This window comes from Rattus norvegicus, chromosome 6 (assembly GCF_036323735.1).
Source record: "Rattus norvegicus strain BN/NHsdMcwi chromosome 6, GRCr8, whole genome shotgun sequence".
NCBI lineage: Eukaryota > Metazoa > Chordata > Mammalia > Rodentia > Muridae > Rattus > Rattus norvegicus.
In genome coordinates this window covers 136,107,129-136,121,602 of record NC_086024.1, presented here as the reverse complement: position 1 = coordinate 136,121,602, position 14,474 = coordinate 136,107,129, and the positions used below count along the sequence as shown (strand labels likewise).

The 14,474-nt window shown below is 49.3% G+C and overlaps 1 protein-coding gene across 10 annotated transcripts in view; it reads right to left on the bottom strand.

The window, feature by feature from the left end:
- Positions 1-14,474, bottom strand: part of Traf3 (Tnf receptor-associated factor 3) — a 103,267-nt gene that overhangs the window by 6,761 nt on the left and 82,032 nt on the right. For 9 of the 10 annotated variants that reach the window (XM_039112591.2, XM_039112585.2, NM_001395112.1 and 6 more), the window contains 4 exons: positions 11,977-12,057; positions 9,240-9,314; positions 7,740-7,832; positions 4,708-4,848 (listed from right to left, as the gene is read on the bottom strand). In XM_039112591.2, coding sequence (XP_038968519.1) covers positions 4,708-4,848; positions 7,740-7,832; positions 9,240-9,314; positions 11,977-12,057 — 390 coding nt within the window. The remainder of the gene's footprint in view (positions 1-4,707; positions 4,849-7,739; positions 7,833-9,239; positions 9,315-11,976; positions 12,058-14,474) is intronic. The other variant, XM_039112584.2, reaches the window with a different exon arrangement.

The window sequence follows — 14,474 nt, the reverse complement described above, 5'->3', positions numbered from 1 at the left end:
TTGTGTAGAACACAAAATTAGGCTGGAAACAGTCTGTCTCATGCAAAAGATCTGGTAATGTGCTACCCATCCTGCCTGCATCCGTGTTTCAAGTCACCAGGAGAAGGGCTGGGTGGATCAATGGAAGAGGACAATACCCAACACCACAGGCGTGCACACGGCCCAGAGTAGTCCTTTTCCTACCCACAGCTCCTACACAGATTCCCCAACTTAGGCCATTTCTGGGATGGCCAAACTGCCTGTTTGTCACATACCTGCATCCAGACATCACGCTAATGCCACACACTCTCCTTTCCTAACCCTGGCTGTGACCATGACCTCAAACTCAACAGATCCCTGCCCATCCTTATAGACTTTTCACCAAAATGCCATAGGCATCGCACCCTGTGACCATATGTACACCTCTGGTACCATAGGAGGCCACAGATATAGAGACGGGATTGAGGTCAGAGTCTCATCTGACTAGTGAGGATTCTCAGGGCACAAGACTGATAGGGGCCTTGACCTCTGCCCCTACCAGTCAAGGGGTAGGATGCTAGAGTCACAATGATGGCCTGGCACCGTCTGCTGTCCTGCTGCCTGGCTCAGGACAGCATGCCTCTGTCCTGTGAGGACAGAGGGGACCCTAGCTAGAACTGTGCCCAGGACAGGGAAACAAAGAGCTACCTCCACCCTTCCGCTACCAGAGACCCTGAGTGTTACTGGACAGGGAAGGCCTGCTGTGGGCCCTCAGGCCTATGAAGAGCTAAGGAGGCTGGCTCGTGAGAGAGTCCCATACTCAGGCACCAGGACATGTGTCTGACACAGGGTCTGCCAACAGCTAGGGCCAAGTTTGCACTGTCTTCATTTAAGTGAGTCAGAAAGGTTTTTCATAGGAACATCCCGCTCCCCTCGTGATGGTAACGGACACTTGTGCTCCACTGGGCACTTCAGGGCTGTGACAGTACCGCTCCTGTCACAGTACTTCGGAGTCTCGTGATCCAGCCTGTCTGTCTCTCTGTGATGGAGTCAGGGACCTGATGATGCCAGTCACGCAAAGGATCTGTAAGAGCTCCAGAGACACTAGGACAGCTCTGAAGCTACTGGTCACGTGGTGCTCAGGGGAAAGCCTACCGCCTTCACTTCTTTTGGAGGTCTATATTGAAATTCTGGGTTTCTGTGCCTTTGTTGGCTGTGACCAACCAGGAAGGAACAAAGGAGGCAGGTCTGGATTCCTTCCCATAGAGTACAAGGCTACCGTGAATCTCTCTGTTCTTTCCGAGAAACTGATGCTGACATTTAGGAAGGATGGGGGGCGGGGGGGCTAAGGAGATGGCTCAGCGCGTAAGATCACTTGCTGTGCAAACATGAATCTCCAGAATCCATGTAAAAGGCTGGAGACGGCTGTATGTGTTACCTGGAACCCCAGTTTTGTGGGGAGTAGAGAGAGAGTCTCACTGGGGCTTTCTGGCCACCAGCCTAGCTCCCATTTAGTGTCTCAAAGGAATAAGGTAGAGCGACAGACCAGGCCCCTTGACATCTTCCTCCACCCTCTGGGCATACATCGTATACACATGTGCACATACACACCCCACCACACACATGGCCTAGACAAGGGCTTCAATCTTTAAAAAACCTGCTATGTACATGTCTCTATTTTATTTTTGGTTGTAAGTCTAGCCTTTAATGGCTGAGCCATCTTTCCAGTCCCATGTCTCTTTATTTTAAAGAACGTATAATTAGAGGAATATTTGACTCTATAAGAACTGTTTTCTGTGGGCCAGTTGCACTGCCTTTAGTGAACACCAGAATCTTGGTGTCCTTGAATGAACTGCCCCCATAAAGCAGCTGTCATGGGTACTGGTAGGAAGGGAAGAAAGGCCTGGCCATGGCATGAGAGATGCTGTTTGGTTAGGGGGCCATGGAGGGAGCCCTGAATCGCTCCTCCCCATGTCAGCTGGTGGCATGCATGGGAGGGCAGGACCACTGCACTGGCCGTGACGCTTGCCCAACAACAGACAAGGGCGTGCGTGTATGCTGTGAGCAGGTGCGTGCTCCCCACAGGGGGCTCCCCCACAACTCAGAGGCTGCATCCTGGCAAGGAGCTGTGCGACTTTTCCAGATAGGCCTTTCACTTGCACAAACACGGTGTCAGAGCAGAGTACAGGTCTGTGTCGAGCCTTCTCTGTGAAGAGCAAATGGTTCAATGCTTGAAGCGCTTGGTGAGCGCTTGGCCACCGCAGTGCGTCTATAAATGTGCACCTCAGGGCCGGTGTGCAGTCTAACTACAGCTTCTGGAGCTGTAAGGACAGTCGCACACAGAGTGAATAATCCATCCAAGTCCTGTGCCTCAGGGCCTCAGAGGACCAGCTGTAGGCACTACAACTGCAGGGCTTCAGTGGCTGTCCTTTGTCACCTTCAGGTCACTAGGCCCTGTCTGCTCAGCCCTGTTCAGTGAGCGCGGTGGCGCTCAGCGTGGACTGTGGAAGAGTATGGCCTGTGGCTGCTCACCTGAGCGAACCACAAATCTCTGGTCCATTCAGCGACTGGCAGCGGCATGTAAACTCACGACTCAGTGCCCTGCTCCCCTCCCCACTCCCTTCTCAGTCAAGAACTACACTGTGCTACTGTTTAAACTCAAGGGATCCTCCCGCCTCAGCCTCCCACATACTGCAACTACAGAAGTGCTTGTGAACGTTTTGTTCTCTTAATGTATGTGCGTGTGTGTGTGTGTGTGTGTGTGTGTGTGTGTGTGTGTGCGCGCGTGCATGTGTATGTGTATGTGTGTACATGTGTGTGTCCCACTGCACACATTCAGAAGTCAATTTTCTCCTTCTACCATGGTTTCTGAGGACTGAACTCAAGTTGTCAGGAGTAGTGACAAGCACTTCTATCCACTTCTCAGTACACACACCCTCTCCTCTCCTCTCCTCTCCTCTCCTCCCCCCCCCCTCTCTCTTCCCTCCCTCTTTTTAATATCCTGAAAGTGTTCTAGATGGAGCCGCACCTTAGGCATGCCAGGCAAACACACCGGCCCTGAACTGCGCACTCAGTCAGCCCTTTGCAGTTGGAGACAAGGCATCGCTAAACTGCACTGTTAGCCTTGGACTCCCATCCCATCCAGGGTCCAATTTATTTTAACAATTTATTTTCATTTTATGTGCATTAGTGTTCTGTCTGCATAAATGTCTGTGTGAGGGTGTTGGATTCCTTGGAACTGGAGTTACAGACAGCTGTGAATTGCTATATGGGTGCTGGGAATTGAACCCCGGTCCTCTGGAAGAGTACCCAATGCTCTCAACTGCTGAGCCATCTCTCCAGCCCCACAGCTACCATTTCGATAAAGAAAAAATGGTTTGCTAGGCTTGGGGGCAAAGCTCTGTAATCCCAGCTCTTCTCTTTCTTATTTTAAGATAGGGTTTCTCTGTGTAGCCCTGGTGTCCTGGAACACCCCTGTCCCTGAGCTCACAGAGACGCACCCGCCTCTGCCTCCTGAGGACCAGGATCAGAGCGTGCACCGTCACACCTGGCTCTGTAATGTTGGCTACTAACCAGGCTGAGGAAAGGGGGATCACAGGTTCAAGGCCAGCCCAGCCTATGACGTGTGCTGAAGGCTGGTTAAGACAACTTAGTGTGGCCCTGTCTTGAAATACAAAGTAAACAGGAGTGCAGTTCAGGCTGTTCAAGGACTTGGGTTCAATCCCAGCACTTGGAGTGGGTGGGGGTTCAAAAGCTGGACAAACACCTTTTCTTTTTTTAGTGTGTGTGTGTGTGTGTGTGTGTGTGTGTGTGTGCGCACGCGCGCGCGCTCTTTAAAATTCTATTAAGAAAGGACCCCTTCAGGCCAGCAAGGTGGCTCAGCCAGTTCAAGTGCTAGCTACTAAGCTTGCTGCTAACCCGCAAGATCTGTATGCATCTCTGGAAGTCACACGCTGCCGAGATCTAAAGACCACAGGCACACTGTGGCACATGTGCACCCTGCCACAGAATATAACAAAAACACTAAAAACAAACAACACTTCCTGGGCCAGCAAAATACACAATTGTATCCAAAGTACAACTTTGTACCAAAGTATCAATTCTACTTCCTCTAGCCCCTCAGCACCACACTCATGCAGTGGCCATGGAGGCCAGGAGAGGGCACCAGAGTCCTTGGAAATGGAGTTACAGATACGGTGTGGGTTCTGTGAATCAAATCTCTCTTTGTCCTCTGAAAGAGCAACCAGTGCTCCTAGACACAGAGATGACTCTCTAGCCCTGCAAAACCTTATGTTTGCTGTTTTGGGGCTATCTCTGGATTATTATGGGAAATAAAGTTGGAATGTATGTGTGAAAACTCAGAACAGAGCAGTGTGGCTTGATCTCACTTCAGTCCGTGGCACACAAGTACTTAGGAGCAATGCGTCTTATCAATGGACAGTGGTTAAAAACAGACCCGCTCTCTCCCGTTTTGCAGTGGAGGGGACAGAACCTAGGCCTGTGCACAAACCGGATAAATGCCCTCCCACTGAGCGGCACCTCATCCAGCACAGGGTGATTTTAAATCAAGGTCTTTAAGCTTTACTTGGCTCCAGTGCATTAAAGACACAAAGAGGGGTTTGGGGTCAGCTGCCTAGGTAGGACCACACTGACCCAAGCTGTCCCTGACTGTTCACATAAGCAGGAGAAGCCCTGGCCTCTGTCTGCCAAGAGCTCAGTGAGTGATCCCGGTGCAGGCGGGCTGCTCACCTGCAAATGAAGGATTTTGGACTCATTGTTTCGAAGCATCTCCTTTTGTCTCTCAATTTCAATCTCAAAGCTACATATCTGGTTGTGCAGACTTTGTATGCTCTTGTTTTTCTCAACACTTTCATTCTGCAGCAAGGAAACCTGAGGGAAAAAATTCTTCAATTAATTTAACAAAAAGTGGTTTGGCATTAATTAACAATAATGATAGTAATTAAACTTTCACAATATAAGCTTTCCACTGGCTTCTTGAAAGGCCCAGGAGAAAAATTCCTCTACACAGAAAGGGGAACTCCGGAGAGCTAGCAGGGAGCCCTGTAAGCTATTTCTGTCTCTCCTGCAGCTGGGGGAGGTCTGGGCCAGGGTCAACTGAATGTCAGAACAAGGGGCTGGTTTTGAAAGTGCTTACTGAAAACAAACCTTTTTCCAGTGAAGATTCTAACTTTTGGCCAGGACACATAATAAAAAACAGTTTTTCATTTTATCCAGCTTGCACAAGCACTGTGTGTACACGCAAACATGGTCCTTACAGAATAATATCTGCTCTAAAAACACAATGTACCTGATACTTTCTGTTTTATTCTTTCCATTTGATATAAAAATAACAATAAAAAGCTAGTCCCCAGAGGGCATCAGAGGCTCAAACTGCATGGGCATGGCAGGAAGACCCTGCCTGTTTTCACGACTGGAGCCTAAAAGGTGAGCCCAGAAGCAAAAGGAGGGGTGCGGGGACAGTGGGGCTTTATGGGAGCCCCTGCCACACAGAGCTTCAGTTAAAGAAGTTCCTGACCGTGACAACGTAGAGAGCACTCCGAGCTGCTGAGGACAGGTTTGAAATGTTCACACCGTAGACAGTAAAGGCCTTTCAATTAACTTTCAAAACCATTTTCTAACATCTGCGCCCCATATACAATACAAGATATACAATCACTATCGACGGATCTTTAAAAGGCCAATGATGGCCCAATGAATGTGAGCTCATGCCCTGCAAGGCCCCGTCTGCCCAGTAGTGCTGCACCCCACACACAAGGAGCGAGGCTGGACTGGTTACCAAGGCACTCATCCTTGGGCCTCAGAAACAGAGCTCACACCCAGAGACTCTGATGCAGAAACAGCCAAGTCAGCCAGGTGTGACGCCCTCAGTCCCAGTAACTGGGAGGCAGACATAAGCGGATCTCTGAACTCCAGGGCATAGAGAAACCTACATAGAGAAACCCTGTCTTGAAAAACCAAAAACCGACCAAGCAAACAAAAACACCAAACCAACAAAAACAGGAAGAAAGCAGAGCAGACCAAGCTTGCACATCCCACAGGCAAACATGCCTTCGTTTTCCACGACTACGGGAAAACCAGCTTTCTTCTCGCCATGTAAGGCCTTAAGCTCCTACACTACCAACCTGTAACTTGTGTTAGTGGCAGCGTCACAAAACTCTTCACAGGCACTGTCCCATCAGTCCATCTGGAGATCCAGACTGAGGTCCCCAGACTCTTCTTACCCTCACCTGAGTGCAGCTGTCACTCAAACAAGAACATCACTGATCCTTCTCAAAATGCCAATTTTCCTGCACCAGCCAGGCACTGGGTGAAGAGAAGCAGCTAACAGTGATGCGCACACATCATATCAAGTAGTCTTGGTTCCCTCCCTTCAGAATTTCCCTCATTGAACTATGAATTCACACTCACATTAGAGAGCAAAGCCCCGGGGGCCCTGCATGCAGCTGCCTTCATCTGGCTCTCAAATGAGCGCCACAGGCTAGCAGGCAGGTGTTCCAGACACGCAGAGTAACAGTCCTATGGGGAAACCGGGACCTACTTCCACAGCTTTAAAACATCCTTTTCCTCAGTACCTCCTGGGTTGGTGTACTGGCCAACCAGCACACACCTCAAGAGCCACTAAACGCCTGTGTTGCCGTTACACTGCCGTGAATGAAGCAAGGGATGAACAAAACAAGGCAAAAACGACTTCTTCTTTTGAGACAGGCTCTCAGGGAGCCTAGGCTGGCCTTGAACTTGCTATGCAGTTAGATTTGAACTTCTGACCTCTGCTCCCTCTGCCTCTGAGGGCTGGGATTACTGCTATGTGCTGCACCACCTGGGTGAAACCAGGTAAAAGGAAGAGCTTCTGAGACAAGGTCTCCTTGTGTAGCCCTGTGTTCTAGAATTCCGCCTGCCTCAGCTTCCCAAGTGCTGGGATTAAAGGTGTGTGCCACCACCAAGTGGCTCTTGTCAGCTCTTTTCCCCCTTATCAGTCCTTGATACTCTTCTGCTACAAGCTTTTAATCAACGTGTACTGAACGTCAGTGAGCCGCAGTGAGTGTGGGCCCATAACCATTCCTCCTGTCGGTTCTCGTTTCACCTTTCTCTCATGGAAACACATCCTGCTGTGGGGTGAACACCACCCAACAAGTGCTCAAGCCGGGCGCACTCTGACGGGAAGAACCTGGCTGCAGGCTCAGCCCTGGGCGGGGAGGAGGTTGGTAGCGGTGCTGTCTATGCAGCCAGTACAGCTGCCAAGAGAACCAACGGCAAACAACATGGAGAAGGCAAAGGTTTCCTACCTGGGGCTCACAAAAGGCATGCTGTAGCTCGTGTGACACTAGTAACCGGACACACGGGACTGGCAGACTTGCTCTGAGGAGCTAGCCAGTACTTGGGGCTAACCCATCCTGAGTACCCGTCTCCATGGTGATCAGTGCCGAAACAACCAGAGGTAATTCACCTGTAGGGTGGCCACTTTTCACACAACTATGGAGCTGAGGGCCAGAGGACGGGAGTTGGGACAATCTTTGTCCTAGATCAGTGCTAGGATGACCCACAAGGAGGAGGAGGGAGCGTGGCCACTGCATGCTGCTTGGTAGCTCAACAGGAGCAAACACTTCTACACAGAAGGCCAAGATTCCAGAACAGAACTGACTCCTGGCAATCTCTTCACGCTGGCCCTTTCATTTAAAAACCATTGATAATTACAACATAGATTTACTCTACAAATAGTTGGAAGCATTACAAATCTGACAGAAGCCAGAGGCCCAGCCTACCTTCTTCTCCAGGGAGTTGCTCCACTCCTTCAGCAGGTTCACGTGCTGGACCGCGGAGCTGGCCTCGTGGGCCTTGATCTGCTGGTTTGTACCCTGCAAGAGCAACGGCGGGTGACTCTCAACCAGTCACGGCACTCAGGGAAGGGGAAACCTAGCACACAACCCTAGAAGCAACTACACAGGAAGGGCTGGTTTGTGTGCGGGATCCCAGGCCTCACCCACGGCGTCCCAGGCTACACTGCGACGCTGCAGCGCTGACCTGAGGTCACACTGCTCATCAGTTCCATACTTGCAGAACCAAGGTGCTAAACTTGAAACTTCTCCTGTTCCTGTACGAATCATCTCATGAAGATATATAGAGAGAACGTTCTGGAACCTACAGCCGCAGCCGGGTGCTGCTACAGTGGTCCAATGGACTGTGATACAGCATTGTAACCAGAAAGGCACCGCCTCGGCAGGCTGGGTGTGCCAAGAAATTTACATACAAACATAGACAATCTACAGAGTATGTGAGATGCAGACCACTCAAGCCAAGAGCAAGCACGGTAAGTGGGGCCGTGCACAGTCGAGGAAACAATCTGTATGAGGATATAATTTGTTTTGATGCCAGGAAATTAAGAAATGGGAACAAGTGTTCTCATGATCTCCAAGGTACATACTCTGTACAGAGCCTGTCTCCGTCCATGCTGACCCGAGCGCGGCTCCGTGTCAGCATACATACGCACACACAGAGGACGGATGGAGCTACGTACAACAGAACAGGGAGTGCAGCCGCCTCCTGGACGAACGCAAGGGAGGACCTCACGCTCACTCTCAGCGTCTCCTCTTCTCAACAAAAGCTGTGACAGCGAAACACGCTGTCTCCGTACCGACTCCATGACTACACACTGTCAATACGCACACTAAACGTACAATACTTCCTGGGTAACATATCTATCTTTCCTTCTGGTAGATAAAAATTAGGATATATATTTGAATAAAAACTCAATCTTGACTCACTAGCAATTCTCAGGTACATTTTTTAAAAACTGAAAACCAGATACAGGTTTCTGCCGGTTTCCAGGAAGCAGGTTTCTTACAGGCTTTGTCCAGTCAAATCCAACTCTGGCAGGGGGCAGAGTCAGCACACATGTGAGGGCAAAGCACTAGACGCCCGTGTGTGATTCTCTCACTAATGGCTGACAGATGATGTCAACGCTACACTAGTTTAACAGTCACTGACACCGGCTGATGTCACTGCATCCGTTCTTACGGTTGGAGCTGTCTGCAGGGCAGCAGTCTGATACTGACTTCCCCATGCTGCCCACCCGGGAGGTCTCAGGATGCCTGGCAAGGGGGCACACACCTGCTGCACGTATGTGGCCCTTTCACTCATGAGGCAGGTGACTTGGTTTCATGACAAAGACTAAAAGAGTGAGAACTCAAATGTTAAAATACTATGAGAACTTGCTTCAGTGGCAGGATGTCAGTAACTGGGAAGGACAAACGGTGGATACTGACCTGAAAAACGCAGCCATAGCGCTTAAAACTACAGGTGCTGGGGGCATTGACACACTCGGACAAGTGTGCACTCAACTGCAACGGGAAAGAGACGTGAGTTGTGACACAAACGTTTGCATGAAAATGTTCAAACATATCAGGGCACAGAGAGCATCCGGGTACTGGTACGAAGGCTGTTTATCAGCTGCAGGTGTGTACGCATCATCTGCTCGCTGGACTTCAGGCGTAAAATACAGTTTCATCACAAGTATGCACGTGTACACACCGATATACAGAAATACATTTACTGCAACAGTTCTTAAACTTCCAATTCTCTTAGAACGAATTGTTCAAACTGTCACATGCCGTCTGAAGTGCCAGAGGTTAAAAAGGGGGAAAAAAAAAAGAAAAAGGAAAAACAGTACGCACACTCAAAGACTATTAACAAAAACTGTACGAAACACAAAAAAAAAAAAAAATCAGAAAGCATCTGGGTTACAGTGGTCACACGCCTACAAGATAAGCCATCTCCAGAGCAAGCTGATGTATGCATACCAGGACACTCGAAAGGGCTGGAGGTGATCACTCCTGCACTGCCGAGCCTCTCCCCTGCACACTCAGAGGCTTATGAGCCTTCCAAAGATTCCTGCAGCAAGTCTAACAATGGGAGTCTTACGCTGTCTCAACTGACACAGGGAAAATTAGGAGTGCCTGGAAAATCTAAGCTACTTGGGAGAAAACAGCCTCTTGTTTAGCTCCAGGATGCCCCAAGCAAGAGACAAGGGAACTAGAAAGATGCAGTCTGAAGACACACTTGTATCTGGGCTGGTGTGGCTGCCGGCTGGAATGCACTTTGTGCCTGGGGCCTTCTCACAGCTCCCGTGCGGATGTGGCTGGGCACAGGCTTGCATAGTTTAGGGGTCTCGCCCAGTCTCCCAGAACAAGGGTGGTTGTTCTCTCTGCCTGGTGTTCAGGACTGAGGCAGCCAGAGACCCATTTCCTTCTGCTCACTGACTCATCTACAACAGCTCAGGGGAAAGGAAGCCTGGAAAAGGTCCTTGAGGCCCCCACCACAACCAGCCATACAGCAAAGGGCCTGTTAGCCAGGCAGTTGTAAAGGCCAGCATCCTCCTATCCTTGTAAGTGTCCCTGAATCCAGCCAGGATGCCCTGGGCTGGACTTGGAGGAAGTCACCAGAGGGTCCCACAGGCCAGCAGGTCAGCATGGACCTGCACATGGAGGCTCTTGTTCACCAAGTTTGTTTAAGCCTTGAAGGTCTAACTGGGCCACTGTTACTATTACAGATGCCACCTACTAACTCTTCTAATGCTACAACCAGGGCAGGCAGTTCTGACAGGCATTTCCACAGTAAACACACTGTCCTACCTCTCCCTAACTGGTTTCATTATCTGTACACTCGGCCCTAGAAAATGTCCAGAAGCTCCGGTACAGCAGAGAGCACTGCACAGTCCAGCAGCGCCTTTCACCAGAAACTAAGAGAAATGTAGTCTAAAATCTTATTTTGAAATAAAAGTGACCAAGAGGCAAATTTTTATCTCAATCCAGAGCTCGGAGCAGACAGAACTTAAGTGAGGGTTATAAATTCTGGAAGTTGCCTCAGCAGTTCGACTCTTTATACATGATCAAAGGATCTCCTAGTGACCTGGTGTGGATCATTTACGAGTTCTCCCCCAGCTCCTCCCTGGAGCACATTTGCAGTTCTGACACCCATCTTACCCACCCTGTCCTGGGAGGCTGTACCTAGGAGAGCAGGGTTCTTACTGTCTCCTCCTAGACTAGGCTACACCAGCCTTCCCTTTCCATCACAGGTCTCCTTTCTCCAGTTGCCCAGGAGGATGCCCAGGCTGCTGGAGAAGACTCCAGTGACCAGGCTCCAAAAACCAGAGCAGCCACAGGGGTTCCAGGTCAGGTCTCAAGTAAAAAGTGTTGGGAACTGGGCCTGGAGAGCACTGACTGCTCTTCCAGAGGTCCTGAGTTCAATTCCCAACCACATGGTGGCTCACAACCATCTGTAATGAGATGCCCTCTTCTGGTGTGCATGAAGACAGTGACAGTGAACTCATATAAATCTTTTTTTTTTTTTTTTTTGGTTCTTTTTTTCGGAGCTGGGGACCGAACCCAGGGCCTTGCGCTTCCTAGGCAAGCGCTCTACCACTGAGCTAAATCCCCAGCCCCACTCATATAAATCTTAAAAAAAAAAAAAAAAAAAAAAAAAAAAAGTTGGGAATCCCTGGAATTTTCCATATGGGCAGATCAAATAAGACCAATGATAAAAATCTACCCATTTTACAGGAGTCCATGGGCAGGGTGCAATGTGTAGTCACTGGGGCTCCTCACAGGGCTCTTAAGAATGCTCTAACACACAGACGCCCCTGTACTCAGCACCAACATTCCATCTAGCACTGTCCTGCCCTCGAGGTGGTCAAAGGTCTGAATTCATTCTTCTGAGACAATCTTAAAGAAATCCATTATTTTATAGATTTAAAAACAGTGCTTAAAAAAAAAAACAAAGTATCACCTTTCTTTACATTTGTAGATAAAGTATTCACATTTTTTCAATTGTTAATATTTTCAACCCTGAATTTACCTTTTGCTTCTGACTTCCACAAACTGCCTGTCAGTTTTGCCTTTCCTGTCACACACATTGCCACAATCATGAAGACTCTAGATGCCTGTAACTCGGAAGGGTAGAGCCTACAGTACACTGGCTCCTGACTAGGCCCTGGCTGTGCCTTACCTCACTCCTCAGAAGAGTCTGAACGCTGCACTTATGAGGGCAGGACACCACCACACAGGGACAATCCGTGTCTTCATGTTTCTACAAAGAAAAAGGAAATCTGGCAACTCTGGAACACCAAAGCCCATCCTGGACAATGCCCACTAGCCCTCCAACACAGAAACAAAGGCAGCTTGGTGTACCATCACCATGTGACATTCACATCAGAGCATGAGAGGGTCTGGAACCTCGAGACATCAGGTCATAAGTGACTCAGAGGAACTTGTGAAGAATATGGCTGGTGGCATCTGACCATCAGCTTCCTCCCCAGCAGACCACAGGTCAAAGGCTTGATGGACAATGTGAGGTTGGTCAAATGCCCATACTCTAATTCTCTCTCTGGCTTTTCAATGTGGAGTCTGGATAGGACAGCCTTCTAATATGGGAAAATGGCAGAGTTTCCTGGATGCATCTGAAATCTTACCAAGATTATCTTTAGTACACAACTATGGATCAAGTTTGGACTAGGCCCTACTGAAATGGTAAGATTATTAGCTCTGTAGAAGACATATAGGATTGCTAATCTCACTGCCAGGGGTACCTGTCCATAAACAAAGCAAGGGCAAGAACTCTGTCCAGGACATCACAACCAAGGGCCCAGGAAAGACCCACACTGAAGGCAGAGACAGGAGTGCCAGCATAGCAATCCTGCTCGGTCAGGACGCTCAGCATCCTTCCCAGGCCCCCCGCACAGTTCTGAATCTCAGCAGGGTTTCTAGTTCCTTGGGCCCTCGGTAACATTTGTCTTTAGGTGGATGAATGGATCATGACACTTGCTTCAGTCTCGGTCTAACTAGGTAGGTCCAGGGCCAAAGATGGTGGCCCACACAAGGGAAGTGTTTAACAGAGAACACTGGCCTGCAAGGGTACCAGGCTCAATCTCAAAGGAAATCCTGAAGGCCTGGGCTTTCTAGGTATGCACCCTGCATCTGCAGAGCAGGGGCTCAGAGTCTTCCAGATTACCTAGTGAGCAAGTCCACTACCATTCCCTACTGACTGGACAGGGAGAGCCCAATCATGGGCCGACCTGAAGGGACAGCCTGCACAAGGACCCCATCATGTCGGGTTGCATGGATCCAGAGTTTCCAAGGACAAAAAGTCAAGGCATCCTGTATGTTTCAGTAGAAGACCCTAGTAATATGCCTTGCTCCTTTGATACCTACCACATCTGTAAACCAAGCATGAGCAGACCACCCTCCCCAGGGCCAAGGTCACAGGCTACAGAGCAGCGAGGGACTCTGAAACATGGTAAAGGCCTCACAGGGACTTTGTCAGCCCCTGGAAACCATACATTCCCATCTTTGTTCTCTGGGCTCCGCGCTTGCCTGTTGACTCATCAACATAGGCAGAGTGGAGGGAGCAGACCAGGATGGCACTGGGGGAGGTTAAGGTACAGCGGGAAGGGGAGGGGAAGGGGAGGGGCGGGGAGGACAGACTAGGAGGTCAATTTTGTATGTACTTTTGCACACTTATGTGAGAATATCTAGAAGAAGGTTTTAAGAGCATCAAAAGATGCACATTTTTAAGGATAGATTTTGATGAACTGCTGCCAAATTGCCCTCTAATAATCTGACCCCAGTCTGTACTCTCATTATCACAAGAATGCAAATTCCTGCAGTTTACCAATTCTACCACATTCTAATCTAGGGCGGTCTATGGGGAGGATACCACGTGGGATCCTGCAGCTCAGATATTGGGACTCCTCTTACTACTCATGAATATTTCTTCTCATTGATTGCCTGCCCTAGGCTTCTACCCATCATAACGGTTGACTACTGTCCTCCCATAACCCTGATCATGCACATTCAGAACCTTGGAATGGGACCTATTGGGTCTGGTTCTCTGCAGCTGTCATGAATTGGGACAAGGCCCTATGTCTCATGACTGGCATCCAAGCAAGGACTTGGGAGCAGCCACTAGTGAAGAGTCAATGGCAACCAAGAGAATCTAGGGAAGGGAAGAAAGTACTCTCTCAGGGCTGCTGCTGGGAACGTTGACAGCACCTGGGTTTATGACTTCTATTCTATTTAATTAGTGTAGGAGTGTTTTCCTCGTATGTATGGCTGTGTACCACATGTGTGCCAGGCGCGTTTGAAAGTTGGAAGAGGGAGTTACGGATGGTCACAACCTGCTGTGTGATATTTAGCAACTCTGTGTGGTAACAGTTGAAGCCTTTGATGCACCATTGAAAGCACAAACAAAAATACGGGCCAAGCACACACATTGCACAGGTCTTTAATCCCAGCACCTGGGAAATGCAGGTAGATCTCTGTGAGTTTGGGGTCAGCCTGATCTACACACCAAGTTTCAGGGAGGCTGGGTTATATGAGACTCTGTCACAAACAAAGCAAAACAAAAACTTGATACATTTCATAGCTGTTGTAGGAAGACTGGTTATCTAGAAACAGTGTAGCTTTGAGTCCCGGCCTCTGCTTCCTGGGTCCTGGACTGTAGTGTAC